Source organism: Phacochoerus africanus, chromosome 15 (assembly GCF_016906955.1).
Source record: "Phacochoerus africanus isolate WHEZ1 chromosome 15, ROS_Pafr_v1, whole genome shotgun sequence".
Classification (NCBI taxonomy): domain Eukaryota; kingdom Metazoa; phylum Chordata; class Mammalia; order Artiodactyla; family Suidae; genus Phacochoerus; species Phacochoerus africanus.
The window spans coordinates 22,570,213-22,589,283 of NC_062558.1; the positions used below are offsets into that span (position 1 = coordinate 22,570,213).

The 19,071-nt window shown below is 40.4% G+C and overlaps 1 protein-coding gene across 1 annotated transcript; it reads left to right on the forward strand.

The window, feature by feature from the left end:
• The first annotated feature begins 47 nt into the window (after positions 1 to 47).
• On the forward strand, positions 48 to 18,164 carry ZNF891 (zinc finger protein 891). The gene is made up of 2 exons (XM_047761011.1): positions 48 to 278; positions 16,153 to 18,164. Exon 2 carries the CDS (start codon positions 16,348 to 16,350, stop codon positions 17,890 to 17,892), a length of 1,545 nt encoding a protein of 514 aa, XP_047616967.1. The 5' UTR covers positions 48 to 278; positions 16,153 to 16,347; the 3' UTR covers positions 17,893 to 18,164.
• Positions 18,165 to 19,071: the final 907 nt, after the last annotated feature.

Below are 19,071 nucleotides of genomic sequence, written 5' to 3' on the forward strand. Positions count from 1 at the left end.
CGCGTCCGGCCCTCGCTCACACGCACGCGCACGCGTCCCTGCCAATCACGACAGGCGAGCTGAGCAAGCCGTGACGCAGGGCGCAGACTCGCTTCTCCGGGCGGCGCAGGGGCTGCTGGGAGATGTCGTCCAGGTTCTTTCCCCACCATCGGCGAGTGCGCGGCCTGTACCCCTCTTCGCGACCCGGGCCTGGTTCCTCCGCCTTCCCCGGGAGCTCTCCCTACTTGCCCACGGCGGCTCGGTAGTTCCGACCCGAGAGACAGGTACCCCAGGGACAGGTGAGCGCATAGATTAGGCGCGTGGAGGTAGAGGAAACGTGGAAGAGTGAGGGGTGAAGAGAGCGTAGGCTCCCGCGCGGTAGTCGGGCTTGAGTCCCCCAAGGTGGGGGGCGCCTGCCTGAAAGGGGCGGTGGGAGGGTGGCCTTGGCGGAGGCTGGCTTCCTTGCCTGGAGCGCGGAAAGGAGGCTGGAGCTGGGGTTTGACCTCACTCTGTGAGCGAGAGGAGCAGCGATACTTTTTACCTTGCCCAGGAACTTTTCTTGAATCTTTCTTAACCTTGGTCAACTAAAAAAAAAGCATAACCTAAAAGTTGAGAATTGTGTTTTATTCCGCAAACTTTATGAGTACGTAAGCCCAGGGTACAGCATCTCAGATTGGTCCCAGGGGCAGAAGAGGTAAGAGAGGAACCTGGTTATATAGGGGTTTTTGCAGCAAAGACCCAGTAGTCAAAACATCAAAAGATTTCTATTAATTAAGGAAAAGCTAACATCTGAAATTTCACAAATTTAGCCCTTTTCTATGTAAGATGTAGGAGTCTGGGCTCACTGAAATCATTCCTTTGATTTGCATCTTGACTGTCTAGGACCAGTGTCCTGTGTTTCTCCATCCTGAATCCCCCCAGGGTGCACCCTGGGGGTGGACAGCTGCAGTGGCTGATGGCATGCTGGCTGCAGGATCCTTTGTTTGTTAGTATGATAGACTGTCATTCTATGTCCAGAGCACCTCTTTTTGGTCATTAATTCAGTCAGTGTTTGGGAGCGTTTCATGACTGGTTTTGTCCCACAGCACTAGGAAAGCTCATTCCTAACTAGATCAGGCAAAGATTTCTGTTGATAGGCCATTAGATGTGCTGAATTTTTTTTTCTTTTTCTTTTTTTTTGATTAGGCCCTGTTGGTAATCTCAAATTCTGTAGATCGGCTTGTCTGACTAGTTTATTACTTTTTTTTTTTTTTTGCCTTTTGGGGCGGCACCCACAGCATATGGAGGTTCCCAGGCAAGGGGTCTAATCGGAGCTACAGCTGCTGGCCTACACCACAGCAACAGCAATGCCAGATCCAAGCTGTGTCTGTGACCTATACCACAGATCATGGCAACCAACACCAGAGCCTTAACCCACTGAGCGAGGCCAGGGATCAAACCCACTACCTCATGGTTTCTAGTCAGATTCATTTCCACTGCGCCATGACAGGAACTCCCATTAGTTTATTACAATTTTTCTGTTGTAACATTTTCCTTTGAGATATTTTCCGTTGTTGTTTCTAACCATGTTTAGAGTTGTACTTTTTTTCTTTTCTTTTTGCCTTTTCAAGGGCCGCTCCTGCAGCATATGGAAGTTCCCAGGCTAGGGGTCAAATCAGAGCTGTAGCTGCCCGCCTACGCCAGAGCCACAGCAACACGGAATCCAAGCTGCGTCTGCAATCTACACCACAGCTCACGGCAACACCAGATCCTTAACCCACTGAGCAAGGCCACTGAGCAAGGCCAGGGACCGAACCTGCAACCTCATGGTTCCTAGTTGGATTCGTTAACCACCGTGCCACAACGGGAACTCCCTGGAGTTGTAACTATTAAAATTATTCTATTAGAGGTATAAATATGATTAACTGTCTCGAGGCACCATTAATTTTGTTGGAGGTCTTGGTAACACATTGGGTAATGCAAAAGACTACAATCTTATAAAATAGACAGGATATAAATAATATATCTGGTGCATTAGTAAAGTTATAGTGTAGCAAAGAGAGGCACGAGGCATATATAATTTGAATACAAGAAAGAACTCATTAAAATAACAATTAGTATAATTAGTTGTAGTCTGCTCACAATAGGCCATAAAGTCCATAGGGGAGCCAGGTAGAGAAGCCAAATTCTAGAAGGATAAGGTAGAGAGAAAAAGATCAATGTTTCATCTTTGTTCACAAAAGTATATATTACCAACTTGTAGGTCTTAGCCTAGGAAGAAAGGTTTTCCTGGGAAACGAAGATTAAAAGCCAGTTCACTTCAAAAAAATTCATAAAATTATTAATCATATTTATCAGTTCATTCAGTCCGATGTAATTAATTCCTGTTGATCTGAAGGAAGTCATCAGGTTTTCCATTAGACTTTTGTAATTTCTTACCCAGTTCAGTGGTATGATCTAAAAGTTATCAGAGGGAGTTCTTGGTGGCACAGCAGGTTAAGGATCCTGTGTTGTCACTGCTGTGGCTCAAGTTGCTGTTGAGGCACAGGTTTGATCCCTGATCTGGGAACTTCCACATGCCACAGGCACAGCCCCCAAAAAAATTGTCAGAAACTTATATTTGTCAGAAAGTCCTTTTTGTGAATTTTCTTGAAAAGCTTCATTTTATAAAAGCATCAGTGTAAAATAATAATTGTCTATAAACAACAAAAAAATTTAAATAGCATGGCCAAAGATCTGATTATGAGGAAATTGACAAAAAACGTGGATATCTGTATGACATGACTTTTTTCTTTTTTTATATTTTATCTTTATTAGAGTATAGTTGATTTACAGTGTTGTATGAATTTATGCTGTACAGCATAGTAACCCAGGCATAGACATATATACATTTTAGTTCTCATACTAGCTTCCCATTATGTTCTATCCCAAAAAATTAGATATAGTTCTCTGTGCTGTACAGTAGGACCTCATTGCTTATCCATTCTAAATGTAATAGTTTGCATCTACCAACCCCAAACTCCCCATCTATCCCACTCCCTCCCTCCTACCCCTTGACATATAACATCTTAAGATAATAACTAGGGGTTCTCATCATGGCTCAGTGGAGACAATCTGACTAGCATCCATGAGGACACAGGTTCCATCCATGGCCTCACTCAGTGGGTTAAGGATCTGGCGTTGCCGTGAGCTGTGGCATAGGCCAGCAGCTGTAGCTCTGATTTAACCTGCAATGTAGGAACCTCCATATGCCATGAGTGTGGCCCTAAAAAGACAAAAAAAAAATAAGATAATAACTAGAATTATGACTGATAACATTAACTAGGACATGCCACATTTTTAAGAATTCCATACAAATTTTAGAATATCTGTATTAATGACATTTACCCATATGGTACAAACCTAAGGTTTATTTCCAGTCATTTAACAATGCATCTCAAGTAATTTAACATACCAAATAAGCCCAATTACTTTAACATTCCTTTCTGAGATGTCTGAAGTTTTTTTTGAAGCATCCAGAGTTAGCTGAAGGTCAAAAGAACTTCAGTTAGGATTTGCTATTTGGGAAGTTTGTCAAAAATCTCAAAAAGTTTTTGGGAATTCCCTTGTGGTGCAGCAGCTTAAGGATCTGGCCTTGTCAGTGCGGTAGCTTGGTTTGCTGTTGTGGTGCATTTTTGACCCCTGGCCCAGAAATTTCCACATGTTGCAGGTACAGCCAAAAGAACCACAAAGATTTCAAAACACTTGGTCAAATTAGGATCATAGCAATCTCGGAGAGACAACAGTGAGTGATGGCTAGGATTGAGATCTTAATTTTCTGCTCAGGGATTGAACCTGGGCAGCCTGGTTGAAAATCAGGAATCCTAGCCACTAGACTAGCTAGAGGCTAAAAGTAGAATTCCCCCGATTCTTGCCCCCTGTTGAAAGCAAAAAAGTTTCAAGGAGGCAAAGACTGTGAAAATAGGTGTAAATGTTATTGTTAGCCACACAGTACAACGTGGGAGAGCACAGAGAGGAGTAGTTTATTTAAGTCAGAAGCAAAGAAGTAATACACACCCTAAAGAAGAGTGGGTTCAGGCATCCCCTGAGTAAAGAGTGCTCCAGAGAGATGACCTAAATCACTTATATATCACAGTTCTTCCAGATCTTTGTTTACCTTTAGCCAATTTATCTTGTTTTATTTCTCATACCTGACTGGACACAGGACCCCCAACTCCCCCCCCCATATACATTCGCATCTTTTGGCAAAGATGGATGCCAGAGCAAAGGGTACCAGGAGAGTATAAGGACTTACTATGGCCTGGCGCCCCCTCCTTTTTTGACCCCCTAGGAGTCTTACTCTGCAGGTGTAACTGGGGACATCTCCTTGACCCCAGGAGCGATTGAAGTGGTCGTCTTTTCTTTCTACTCAAGCAGGACTCAACTCCTGCAATTAACTTTTTCCTTGACATGTCAAAGAGAAGCAAGGCCCAATTTACTCAGCCTGACAATTCCCAGCTGTTCTCAGCCCACGGGCCCATCTACCTCCTACCTCAATAGAACATTATGAAACAGTAGTTTTTCACTTAACCAAAGTGACAAAAGAATTCAAAAAGCAAATACAGATCACTTAAAGGCAAAGAAACTCCCACAATTTGTTACCAAAAGCACTATTCCAAGAAAATTTGTTCTCTTCATGGAGAGAGGAACCAAATCCAGTCTTGTACCAGCCTCCTTTAAAAAAAAAAAAAAAAAAATCCACTTACCTAATTAATCTAATCCAAGCCTAACCATGTACCAAACTACTTTCTCAGGGTTCCCTTTCTACAAACATTTCAAAACTTTCTGTATCCATAGTATATTGTCCCTTATTTTTTATCCAGAAGTAATTAGCTCTAGAACGAAATCACAGTTCTTTTCCCAACAAATTCACTTCTGTTCTTCACACCTTCTTTTACTGAAAACATACATTCTACTTTCCTTGCACATTGGAATGTTTCTCCTAATATTTTTAGTAAGTTTAAGTACATATTACAGTTTTAACCCTAAAAACCTTAATCTCTAATGAAAACTGACAAGCAGCAAGTACTCGTAAACCATTTGTCATACCAGCATTTCTTGGTTGGCAAACACAGGAATATTCCATAATCCCTAGAAACATACCTCTTATGATTTCTTTCTTCAGTATGGTACAAGACATGTCTGATAAACCCAAACATCTTTAGTTTCCCTCTCATAAGGAGACAAAAATAGGTAAATTTAGACCTGTTTAGCTGTAGCTCCGATTTGACCCCTAGCCTGGGAACTTCCATATGCCATGGGTGTGGCCCTAAAAAGACAATAATAATAATATGAACATATTGGAGTTCCTGTTGTGGTTCAGTAGGTTAAGAACTGGACATAGTCTCCATGAGGATTAAGGTTTGCTCCCTGGCTTTGTTCAGTGGGTTAAGAATCCAGTGTTGTCACAAGCTGCAGAATAGGTCCCAGATCTGGTGTTCGGATCTGGTGTGGCTGTGGTTGTGGTGTACGATGGCAGCTGCAGCTCCGATTCAACCCCTAGCCTGGGAACTTCCATAATGCCACAAGTATGGCCCTAAAAAGCAAAAAAATGATAATCAATATTTAAATAATACTGATTTTAGGAGTTCTCCTGTAGTTAAGTATTGGGTGTTGTGACTGCAGCAGCTCGGGTCACTGCTGTGGTGTGGGTTTGATCTCTGGCCTGGAAATGTCTACATGCTACTGGCTCTGCCAAAAAAGAAAAAATACTGATTTTTAAAATAAACTTTCATCTCAGTACTGTCAACTTTTATATCTTTAACTTTAGTTTCTATTAGCCCATCCACAAGTCTTGGTCTTATCAGTAGTCCTAGAAGCTTTTGTTTCTTTTATCCCTTGACCATTTTATCTGTCTTGTATAAAATTCTTTGTGGTCCCCAGTGAGGGGTTGAGCCAAGGTACTCAGGCCCTTTTGTCAACCTTTTAACTTGATTAATTGGCCTGTTACCCCAAGTAATTGTTGATCAAGCACTTCAGTACTTTTTCTTCTAGCCTTTTATTTATATGTGTGTGTGTGACACACACACACGGGATAAATAGAGTGGACTTACTGGGGACCCTTTAATGTTGGAGACCAGTGAGGGTCACTTTGGCCATCCAGTTTTGGGTGTATTATACCAAGATCTTTTGTTTAAATCCCATTAATATCCATTTATTTATTCCCATTTCTTAATAATTGTCTAGATTTTTCTTATCTTTTGGAGATGAGTCACTTTACAATATCCACTTTGCTGGAAAAAGTCTTTAGACCTTCCCTTTAGTTTTTTTTCCCCTGTTAATCAACCTATTTGATATTAATTATTCTAATATTTTTATTAGCATCTGTAAGACCTATTTAGGGGAAGCACAAATAAGATTTCTCAAATGGAGAAGTCTTCTTTGTTTGTAAACTAAAGGAGTTCTTAGAGTAACTTTTTTTTTTTTGCCTTTTCTAGTGCTGCTCCCACAGCATATGGAGGTTCCCAGGCTAGGGGTCTAATCGGAACTGTAGCCACCTGCCTACGCCAGAGCCACAGCAACACAGGATCCAAGCCACATCTGCAACCTTCACCTCAGCTCACAGCAACGCCAGGTCCTCAACTCACTGAGCAAGGCCAGGGATCGAACCTGCAACCTCATGGTTCCTAGTCGGATTTGTTAACCACTGAGCCACAATGGGAACTCCAGAGTAACTATTTTATATATGTATATAAATGTATGTATATATATATTCCACCTTTTATTTGTTTTTCACCCCTGTAGGTACCAACAAAATGAGAACTCTCTTAAAAATTTCCAGTTTAAAAGTTTCTCCAATTTGAAGCATCCATCATCTAGTCATTAATGAGATATATTCTTTTTTTTTTTTTAAAGGGCTGCACTCATGGCATATGGAGGTTTCCAGGCTAGGAGTCAAATTGGAGCTGTAGCCACCAGCCTACACTACAGCCATAGCAACATCAGATCCCTGAACCCTGTCTGCGACCTACACCACAGCTCAACACCAGATCCATAACCCACTGAGCAAGTCCAGGGACCAAACCCACAATCTCATAGTTACTAGTCAGATTCATTTCTGCTGTGCCACACCGGGAACTCCCCCAATGAGATATATCTTAATAGTGACTCAAACCAATAAGAAACAAGAGGCTTCCCCACAAGACAGTGTGAAGGATACCGCCTAAACCAGACCCAGAAAGTTTACTCCCAAAAAATAGTTTAAGAAAGCAGGAGTTCCTGTCGTGGCTCATTGGTTTTACAAATCTGACTAGGAACCATGAGGTTGCGACTTCGATCCCTGGCCTTGCTCAGTGGGTTAAGAATCAGGCATTGCCGTGAGCTGTGGTGTAGGCTGAAGACGCGGCTTGGATCTGGCATTGTGGTAGCTGTGGTGTAGGCAGCAGCTACAGCTCTGATTCGACCTCTAGCCTGGAAACCTCCATATGCTGCAGGAGCAGCACCAGAAAAGGCAAAAAGACCAAAAAAAAAAAAAAAGAAAAGAAAAAGAAAGCAAAGGGCTTCATTTATAGGCTAAGGCAGTGAAGATTAAGGTGGCAAAAAGCCCCAGAGAGTTGGCACAGTCAGACTAGAGACTGCTCAGAATCCTAGTCCATTCGATTAGCTGCACATGTGTATTTTTTGGAATGTAGAGGCTAAGTTATTTAGAAACATACACAAAATACCCAAGAAGATCAGGTAAAACATTCCCCTAGAAGGGCTTTTGTTTCTCTAAGGTCAGGATTCTGAAAAGAAGTTTTGTCAAGGCAGCTTTCTCTAACTTAACTATGTGTGCATTAAAAGAACCCTATCTTAGTCATTTTCAGGGTGAGATTTCCTTTAATTCCCAGTTAAGCCACTACTTAAGTATGAGCTCCATAGGTATATGGCTGGCTAGAGTATTTGAGGTTGGCTTTCCAATACCCCTTGTTTCTCTGTTTGAGAGAATTTACTTCCCATTTTATTTGCAACCTGAGCCACTTCAGCAGTAATGCCAACTTCTCCCACTGTACCACAGGAGAACCCCACTTTAAAGTTGAATTTGGGAGTTCCTGTCATGGCGCAGTGAAAACAAATCCAACTAGGAACCATGAGGTTGCGGATTCGATTCCTGGCCTCGCTCAGCAGGTTAAGGATCCAGCATTGCCATGAGCTGTGGTGTAGGTTGCAGATGCGGTTTGGATCTGGTGTTGCTGTGGCTCTGGCGTAGGCCAGCAGCAACAGCTCTGATTGGACCACTAGCCTGGGAACCTCCCTGTGCAGCAGGTGCGGCCCTAAAAAAGACAAAACAAAAAATAAAAAAGTTGAATTTGTTGGGGATAAAATTTACTAGTAAAATTGTGTGGTGGGCCAGTGTGTTGCCTGTGAGGTTGACTCCTCTAGGTTTTTACCCCAGAGTTATTTCAGTTCCTCTTATATGTCTCAGTTATCCCTCCAGTAGTGTAAGACCACCAACCATCATGAGTGCTCAGATCCAGTGGCCAGTGCTTATGTGTGTCCCTGGCAGAGCAAGTTTTTTACGTTAAATTGAATACGTTTCCCTGTAGGGACAGCTGCATGGTATGAGGACACTTGATCAATCCTGCGAGTTTCTCAGTTGCCTTAGAAAGCTGTTGCCAGTTCCTTTGGAGCTGAAAGTGCTCATGTAATTACATTTTCACTTTTGTATCCATTTCAGCCAGTCTATGTCTTTTGGTTGGGGCGTTTAGTCCATTCACATTTAAGGTAATTATTGATATGTATGTTCTTATTGCCATTTTATTAATTGCTTTGGATTTGTTTTTGTTGCTATTTTTTCTTTCCTTCTTCTCTTGTTCTTTTCTGCCTAGAGAAGTTCCTTTAGTATTTGTTGTAAGGCTGGTTTAGTGTTGCTGAATTCTCTCAGCTTTTGCTTCTCTGTGAAGGTTTTGCTTTCTCCTTCAAATCTGAATGAGAGTCTTGCTGGGTAAAGTAATCTTGGTTGGAGGTTTTTTCCTTTCATCACGTTGAGCATATCATGCCACTCCCTTCTGGCCTGCAGAGTTTCAGCTGAAAAATCTGCAGATAACCTTATTGGAGTTCCCTTGAATGTTACTTGTTTCTTTTCCCTAGCTGCTTTCAAGATTTTCTCTTTGTCTTTAATTTTGGTCATTTTGATTAGTATGTGTCTCGGGGTGTTCCTCCTTGGGTTTATTTTATATGGTACTCGTTGTGATTCCTGGATTTGAGTGAGTGGTTCCTTTCCCATGTTGGGGAAGTTTTTGGCTATTATCTCTCAGAATATTTTTTTGTCCCCTTCTTTCTCTCTTCTCCTTCTGGCACCCCTATAATACGGATTTTGGTGTGTTTCACATTGTCCCAGAGTTCTCTGAGACTCTCTTCATTTGTTTTCAATCTTTTTTCTCTTTTCTGTTCCACATCCATAATTTCCACTAATCTGTCCTCCACCTTGCTTATTCATTCTTTTGCTTCCTGTATTCTGCTGTTAGCTGCTTCTAGTGAATTTTTATTTCAGCTACTGTATTTTGCATCTCTTCTTGTTTAAGTTTTATATCTTGTATCTCTTTGCTCAGTATTTCCTGTAAGTTGTTTATCTTTGCCTCCAGTTTATTTCCAATGTCTTGCATCATCTTCAGCATCAACAATCTAAAGTCTTTTTCCCGGAGGCTGAGAATCTCCTCATGGCTTAGCTGATTTTCTGGGGTTTTTCCTTTCTCCCTCATCTGAGTTATAGTTCTCTGTCTTTTCCTTTTTATAGGTGTTTGGCCTGGTGACCTTTTTACAGGTAATAGAGCTGTAGCCTCTCTTACTTCTGGTGTCTGCCCCCCTTGTCTGATTTAATTTTAAATGGTAGTGATTAATTTCACTTTTGTAGTTTTTAACTGAGTCAGTTTTGGACAAATATTCTTCTAGAAAGTTGTTCATCTGTGGGAGTTCCCATGGTGGCACAGTGGTTAATGAATCTGACTGGGAACCATGAGGTTGCAGGTTCGATCCCTGCCCTTGCTCAGTGGGTTAACGATCCAGCGTTGCCATGAGCTGTGGTGTAGGTCGCAGATGCGGCTCGAATCCTGCACTGCTGTGGCTCTGGCGTAGGCAGGTGGCGACAGTTCTGATTAGACCCCTAGCCTGGGAACCTCCATATGCCGAAGGAGCAGCCCAAGAAATGGCAAAAAGACAAAAAAAAAAAAGTTACTCATCTAAATTTTACAGTTTGTTGAGATAAAATTGTTCACACTATTCTTTTATAGTGATTTTTGGGGTGATTTCTTTTAGATCTTTGCTTATTAGTGATATTTTAAAATCACTGCTGTAATTGTAGCTGTTTTTGTCTTCTTTTTGAGGCTAATATTTATTAGGGGTACCTTTTTTCTTTTTCTTTATTGTCTTTTTATCTTTTCTGGGGCCATACCCACAGCATATGGAGGTTCCCAGGCTAGGGGTCTAATCGGAGCTGTAGCTGCCGGCCTACACCATAGCCACAGCAACGTGGGATCCAGGCCGTGTCTGGAACCTACACCACAGCTCATGGCAATGCCGGATCCTTAACCCACTGAGCAAGGCCAGGGATTGAACCCACAACCTCATGGTTCCTAGTCAGATTGGTTTTTGCTGTACCACAGTGGGAACTCCATTTTTCTTGATTAGTTCTGCAAGATACACATCTACATTAGTGTTTTCAAAGAAGTAGATTTGGGTTGTTTTGGGGGTTTTTTGTTTGTTTGTTTGTTTGTTTGTTTGTTTTGTCTTTTGTCTTTTTAGGGCAGCACCCATGGCATATGGAGGTTCCCAGGCTAGGGGTCTGATCAGAGCTGTAGCTGCCAGCCTACACCACAGCCACAGCAACTCCAGTTCCAAGCTGCATCTGTGGCCTACCCCACACACAGCTCATGGCAACATCAGATCCTTAACCCACTGAATGAGGCCAGGGATCGAACCCAAAACCTCATGGTTCCTAGTCTGGATTCGTTTCCTCTGAGCCACGACAGGAACTCCTGGTTTTTTCCTTACGCTTTGTGTTTTGGTTTTCTATTAAAGTAATATTTGCTGTTGGTTTTTAAATTTTATGTTCCTTTTTGCTGTTTTTCAACTTCTTGATTTGATTGCTTTATTTTCTCTGTAATTTATTTACTTTCCAAATAGTGTGTATGTACATTTTCAAAAGTCTAGTATGTTAAAAGGCTCATAACATTTTCTCAGGAGTATTGACCTGAAATAAATAGACTGCAAGATACTTTTCCAGTAAAAATGACTTTTGGGGGGATCAACAGAGAATTGCAATTCAGGTTCCTCTAACATGGAAATCCCCAACAGTAAAGGAAGAAGAACACTTTTATAGAGAGGGAAAGGGAAGTTGGGAGGGCAGTATTAAACAGTCCATGGTTTTTCATCGGCTGAGTCCCTGCCAGGAAACGAGTCTGTCTTCCCACTGGGTGCTGCTATGATCACAGGGTGAGAGAGCTCTCACTTCCTCCTGACTATTTAATTCAGGTTTCTGTTTATTAATTTTATGGTGGCAACCGTGTTCAAATATTTAAGCAGTTCATTGGTTTGAGACATTTTTCAGTTTCTTAGGTGTTAAATGAGAATTTTTACTATTACACCTGCCTTCCTCCATCCTTAAATCAATGTGATTATACTGCAAGTATTGTAATGTAGGTCCCTCACAAATGTTGGTTAAATCCATGTTCAGTGTTTTCATTGTCATTGTAGTCTTTACCGTTGAGCCATGAGTTTCTTTCTTTTCCTGTTTTGAGTAATTTCCTTTTTCTTTATTTGTTTTTGTTTGTTTGTTTTTCCTTAAACCTATGTAAAATGCCTTTTGATTCCATTTTCTTCAAGGCCAAACCTGTCAGGCAGTCTAACCCTTTCTCTTTTCCTGAACACATGCACAGAGGAGCCCCTGCCCTGCAGTCTAACTGCAGTTACCCTCCAGGCTGTAGCACACAGGTCAACTGGGCCTCCTTTCTGTCTTTGTCCATCCCCTCATCTCATCTCTGTGTTGGATCTTTTGTTTCCTGGAAAGTTCTTTTTTCACTTTTTAATGGATTATAATCTTGTTACCTTCTAGAAAAGGGGTCTATACTAAGGTTGTATGTGACTAGAGATTACTTTGTCCTCATATTTGCGTGGCATTTTGTATTAGTATAGAAATCCTGGATAGGAAATTATTTCCACTCAGAACATTGAAAGCTGACAAACTAGGTAGAAAATGGGGCAGTGTTACTGTTGAGAAATATTTTTCCATTGTTCTGTTGTGTGTAAGCTGTTTATCATCATTAGAACATTACATTCATCAGTTATTTTTGGTATCCAAATTTTTCATGGTATATTTACTCCATCTTTTTAAGAAATTACTCATTTTGTTTTTGTTTTGGCTGCACTGGTGGCATGTGGAAGTTCCAGAGATTGAGTCCACACACAGCAGCAGCTTTCATGGCAGTGGCGACAGCACTGGATCCTTAGCCCACTGCACCACACAGAAACTCCAAGAAATTACCTATTTTGATGATCAGTCCCTGGATACTGTTATTTTTACGAATTTTACCTGTATTTAGTTCTCTCTTCTAGACTTTTAAATTTCCTAAGACATTTTATTTTGTGATTGGAAAAAACCCCATAGTATCCTAAAACATCATGTTTTACAGATGAAATATCTCTCTGGGCATTTTTTTTTTCAGCTACACCCACAGTACGTGGAAGTTCCTGGGCCAGGGGTCAAATCCAAGCCAAAGTCTTTGGTGATTTGTAAACTTACATTATGAAAGTTTCAAAACATAGAAAATCAGGATAGTATAATGACCACACTTGTACCTGTCTTGGTATGTTGAAGCGGATCTTAGACATGGTTCATTATATATAAATATTCAGAATTTATTTTTGAATAGTAAGGACTGTTTTAAAAATCATAACTGGGATATCATTATCAGACCTACAAAATTAGCATTAATTTCTTTATATCAAATAATGTTCACTTTTCTATTATTTCAAAAAAGTTTTCTTAAAAAATAACTTATTTGAATCATGGTCCAATAAGATTCATGGAATTTTAGGCCACTTTTAATTTAAGATATGTCTTAGATTATATCTCAGTGTTGTTTTCATTTGCATTTCTCTTATTATGAACATCTTTTGAAGATGCTGTTGTTACTTTGAAATATGTCATTGTCTTTTTTTAAGTTTCTGGAATTAATTTCATTTATTTATTTATTTTTATTTTTTGGCTGCACGTGCAGAATTTGGAAATTCCTGGAGCCAGGGATCCAACCTGCACCACAGCAGCAGCCCAAGCCACTGCAACAACAACGCTGGATTTTTAACCTGTTGCACTACCAGGGAACTCCCTCCAGTAACTTTAAATACTTATTTATTATCCTTAGTATTCTACAGTTTATGCTCAGTGTATCTGATGGATTTAAAAAATTAATTCAGTGTGGCGTTTCATATATACATTTGCAGATCAAAGACTTCTTTCAGCTTTAGATAGAAATGATAAATATAGGAGTTCCCATTGTGACGCAGCAGAAACGAATCCGACTAGTAACCATGAGGTTGCAGGTTCAATCCCTGGCCTCGCTCAGTGAGCTAAGGATCCGGTGTTGTCATGAGCTGTGTTGTAGGTCGCAGACTTGGCTCAGATCCAGTGTGGCTGTGCTGTGGTGTAGGCCAGCAGCTGTCACTCCAATTAGACCCCTAGCCTGGGAACCTCCATATGCCGTGGGTGTGGCCCTAAAAAGCCAAAAAAAAAAAGGAGAAGGAGAAATGTAATATAGCTTATTTTGTAGTCTATCTTCCTCTTCTGAAATTCCTGTCAGGTACATATTTATGTCTTTCATCCGTCTGGGAATGGGAATGTGTGAAGTAGGATAATACTTTTCTGTAACAGCCATTTGTCTTAATGCTGTTTAATGATTAGTTTATCTTTTCCCCCACTAATTAATAGTGCTGCCTTTAATCATGTACTAAACGTTAGCAAAACATTAATCTGTTTCTGTAGTTATTCTGATTTGTTTTCTCTTATTGCTCATATCTTCATTTTTCTGTAAAACTTTTAAAATAAATTTTGTTTCAAGTTTCTGTTAAATATATAGGAATGAATTTATTGAAAACCCCAGTACAATTCTAGTTTGAGAAAAATTGAAATCTTTTAATATTGAATGTTCTTATCCATGAACATGATGAATTTCTCCATTTATTCACATTTTTTCCTGTTGTTTGCTAAAGTAGTTCAGTTTTTATATTAGTTCCATAACTAGAAGAGAGATAAAACTAGAGAGAATGAAGAAGTGAGCCCAGAGTACAACTCTCAGCTTAACAACTTTAACTAGAAGGCGAACTACTGTCCTTTTTTGAAGAGGAAGATTAACTGATTTTTCTTCTGTAAGAAGAGTATACATATGAAAAAATATGTCTTCCACAAAACCTTAATTGCCATAGATTCATTCAGTTTATTCAATACACATTTTTTGGGTGTCTGCCATGGGGAGTGTTCTAGGTATTTACCATATAGCACTGAACAAATTAGACAAATATTTCCATATGATTTACACTCTGGTAACAGGCTTATATACACTTTTGGACTAGGGACATAATATCTACCTGTCAGAGATCTTTGTCTAAATAAAAATGCCAGTTCTCTAATTTTGTCCATTAAACCTGAAATTTATTGAAGTATAATGTGCAGATAGAAGGCTTGTATTTGAATGTTATCAACTAATCTTCAAAAAGTGAGATCTCTGGAGTTCCCGTCGTCGTGGCTCAGTGGTTAACAAATCTGACTAGGAACCATGAGGTTGCGGGTTCGATCCCTGGCCTTGCTTAGTGGGTTACGAATCCAGCATTGCCGTGAGCTGTGGTGTAGGTTGTAGACACTATTCGGATCCTGAGTTGCTGTGGCCCTGGTGTAGGCCAGCAGCTACAGCTCCGATTAGACCCCTAGCCTGGGAACCTCCATATGCCATGGGAGCGGCCCTAGAAATGGCAAAAATACAAAAAAAAGGAGGGGGGAGATCTGAGAGTTCCCGTCATGGCTCAGTGGTAACAAACCCAACTAGCATCTATGGGGGTGTAGGTTCGATCCCTGGCCTCACTCAGTAGGTTGGGGATCTGGCATTGCTGAGCGCTGTTGTAGGTTACAGACATGGCTCATATCCAGTATCGCGTGGCTGTGGTAAAGGCTGGCAGCTGTAGCTCTGATATGACCCTTAACCTGGGAACTTCCATATGCCATGGGTGTGGCCCTAAAAAGCAAAAAAAAAAAAAAAGTGAGATCTGTAAAAATATTAGCATAATAAATTATTGCCTAATTTCCTGTGATTCTAAAAGTCTCCAAGCATTAGTCTTTGTAGTCACACTATGTGTTAATTGTTTTGATGTTTACACTAAAGCCGTTATAAAATTACACAGGAAGGTATTATATCCTCTGATATTGTAAAGGCCTCTTGGCTTTTATTGATCCCATTCAAGTTTTAGATAGAAGAAATTATCATAAGGAAATACAGATTTTGGGGACAGAGATTAAACTGGAAGTAATGAACTTTTATTCAAAGTCACACATTTACTTTTAACAACTCCAGTAAAATCCCTAAGTAGGATAGCAGCCAAATCATCAATCCCCTTAATTATATGTGAGGTTATGCAGGTAAACACCAAGTTATATATACAACAAGTAAATTTACCTAAAACAGTTATGCTTAGGCAGGAAAAAATATTTTGTTCCAAAAAGTTAAGTAAAAAGTAGCAATGTATGCATGGAATTTAAACAACCCTGCCTTTTTAAACTGATTCTTTTTGGCATTAATTTTTTTAAAATAATGCATGCTTTTTCTACCCAGAGCTAAGTATTAGTGTACACGAGAAGCCACTATAAATAACGAAGATAAGAATTCTAGAAGGGGGCCAAGGATGACTATGTTGCATGTCAATATAAATCCAAATATTTTATGGAGTTCCCTGGTGGCTCAGTGGGTTAAGGATCTGGTGTTCTCATTGCTGTGGCTCAGGTCACTGCTGTGGCACAGGTTTGATTCCAGGCCCAAAATCTCCACATGCTGCAGGCACAGGGAAAAAAAAAAGAAAAAGAGTTTAAGTTGGTCAGGCTGGAAGGTAGAGGGGAGGGTGTGTGTTTTTTTTAAATGTTGCCTCCAATGGACACTTTTCATTTTTCTTCTTTACCTGAATCTGCCTCTTTGGCTACAGGGGGGACACCCAGTGAAATGCATCCCTGACCTGATTGGATCAGAGAAACAAGAAGCATGCAGATCTCTCAGCCCCATTGTGCAGGTGGATGTCACATTCACACTCAAGATGGCAGCCATTGACCTATCCCCGATATAGGCTCTGCCTTCACAAGATTCTGCCTGTTCCTACATAAATACTGACGGAGAAAGGACAATGGCTGGATTCCTAGCAACCTGGTTTCAGGGACCAGTGACCTTTAAAGATGTAGCTGTGGAGTTCACCCAGGAGGAGTGGGTGATGCTAGACTCCGCTCAGAGAAGTATGTACAGAGATGTGATGTTGGAAAACTATATAAATCTCTCCTCAGTGGAATATCATTTATGCAAGCCTGTGATCTCCCTGTTGGGTCAAGATTTAAGAACTGTGAAAAAAATTCCCCAAGGCACCTTTCCAGACCAGGAGATCCAACTGAAAACCAAAGAATCAACTTCTAAGCAGAGTATTTTGGGGGAAAATTCATCCAGTGCCACGAAAATGATAAGATTCACAAAGAATGATCGGTCTTCTACAATAAGAAAAGACTGGGAATGCTGTAAGATCAGAAAACACCCAGAGGGAATTTTGAGTCACATGACACTTACTCAAAAGAAGACAGCATCTCAGAAGAGATCCTGTGATTATCATGAATTAGAGGAAAACTCTAAACTTAGATCAAAACTTGTTTTTTCAAAGACAGTTTCCAGCAGTAAATATTGCCATAAGTGTTACTTAGATATCGAGTGTTTGAAACATAATTCAGTCCTAAACAATTATGAAAATACCTCAGTCAGTGAGAGGGTCTGTGAAAGTCATAAATATGATTCAGCTCTGTGGCATCTTGAAAGAACTGAAACAGCACAAAATGAGTGCACATGTTCCAAACTTAGTATACACTTCAAACATAATATGCTTCCAATATGCAACAGTTTTCCTATGGTGGACAATTGCTTTGAGTGTGATAAAATCAAAGCTTTTTGTCAACTTTCATTCTTTAAGCAACAGAAGCAAACTCCTACTGGAGGGAAACATGAATGTAATCAGTGTGGAAAAGCCTACAAAAGAGTTTCTAATTTTATTTTGCACAAGATAAGTCACATGGGTGAAAAGCAATATGAATGTAAAGACTGTGGGAAAGTCTTCTGTGATTCTTCAACCCTAAGGAGACATGTGAGAACTCACACTGGTGAGAAACCTTATGAATGTAATCAGTGTGGAAGAGCTTTCAGTCAAAACACATCTCTTAAAGCTCATGTGAGAATTCACACTGGAGAGAAACCTTATGAGTGTAATCATTGTGGAAAATCCTTTGGCACAAGCTCTTACCTTGTAGTCCACAAGAGAATACACAGTGGGGAGAAACGCTATGAATGCAGTGATTGTGGGAAAGCCTTCAACACAAGCTCTCAGCTTAAAGTTCACAAGAAAAGACACACTGGAGAGAATCTTCATGAATGCAATGACTGTGGGAAAGTGTATAGTGGTCTCTCATCTCTTAGAATGCATCTGAGAACTCATACTGGGGAGAAACCTTATGAATGTAAAGAATGTAGGAAAACCTTCAGTGTTTCCTCTTCCCTTAGTAGACATGTGAGAACTCACACTGGAGAAAAACCTTATGAATGTATTCAATGTGGAAAACTTTTCAGTCAGAATTCTTCACTTGTTTTACATAAGAGAGTTCATACTAGGAGAGAAAGTTACAGGAATCCTATAACTTAAAAACGTAGAATTGCCTTTTTCATTGTCTTAAGGTGAATTCCAAGCCTATTATTTCAGTCTTTGTTCTCTAAAATAAGGATTTAAGGCTATAAACATTCCTATAAACACCACTTTAGGTATGTAACACATTTTAGTTTGTGATAATTTATTTTAATTTTGAGTGTTGTCTAATATTTATTATGACTTCTGATCCTTGGCAGTTTAGAATTATGTATTTTTATGTTTTCAGTTATCTTATTGATATCTGAGTAAATTGCACTGTGTTCAAAGTATCTGGACAACTTTACTGGTAATTTCTTGAGAGTTATTTTCTGACCTGGTGTGGCAGATACTGCTCATAGCCAGTCAGACATCCAGCTCATCCCTCCCTACTGACAACCTTATATGTCTAGATATAATACCAAATTGTCTGTTAACAAAACTCCTCTCAGCCTCCTTGCTGCAGGTGTAGCCATATCCTTCACTCCTTGTTTTATTTTATTTTTTGCTTTTTAGGGCTGCACTTGCAGCATATGGAAGTTCCCAGGCTAGAGGTCAAATCAGAGTTGCACCTGCCAGCCTACACCACAGCCACATTAACGTGGGATCCAAGCTGCATCTGTGACCTACTCACACAACGCTGGATCCTTAACCCACTGAGCAAGGCCAGGGATCAAACCCTCATCCTTATAGTTACTAATCAGATTCACTTCCACTGTGCCACAATGGGAACTCCCTCTCATTCCTGATTAATCCAATATAGATAGTATCTCTGGGGACAGACCTGTCTAGTGTTTCCACTTTGCCTTTTGCACTTGTCTTTCCGCCTTACGGTCTTCTGCCTTTGGATTTTGCAATTATAGAGCCATCTTGTTACCATGAGGATGAAAACCATGGCTTAAGGATAGTATCAAAGAGATCTTGGCTTCCCAAAGACATCTTCAAATAGCTATACCAGCATACCACTGCTTATATCTGTGCATCTTTTCATGTAAGGAAAAAAGCCTATTGACTGTTTTAGAAATGGTATTTGGTGGGGTTTTTTGTTTGTTTGTTTTTGCGTTTTAGGGCCACACCCATGGCATATGGAGATTCCCAGGCAAGGGGTCGAATCAGAGCTACAGTTGCCAGTCTACACCACAGCCACAGCAACACCAGATCCGAGCCACGTCTGTGACCTACACAGCTCACGGCAATGCT

Excerpts from the sequence above, each read along its gene's own strand:
- ZNF891 (XM_047761011.1), top strand. The coding sequence starts at position 16,348 with ATGGCTGGATTCCTAGCAACCTGGTTTCAGGGACCAGTGACCTTTAAA.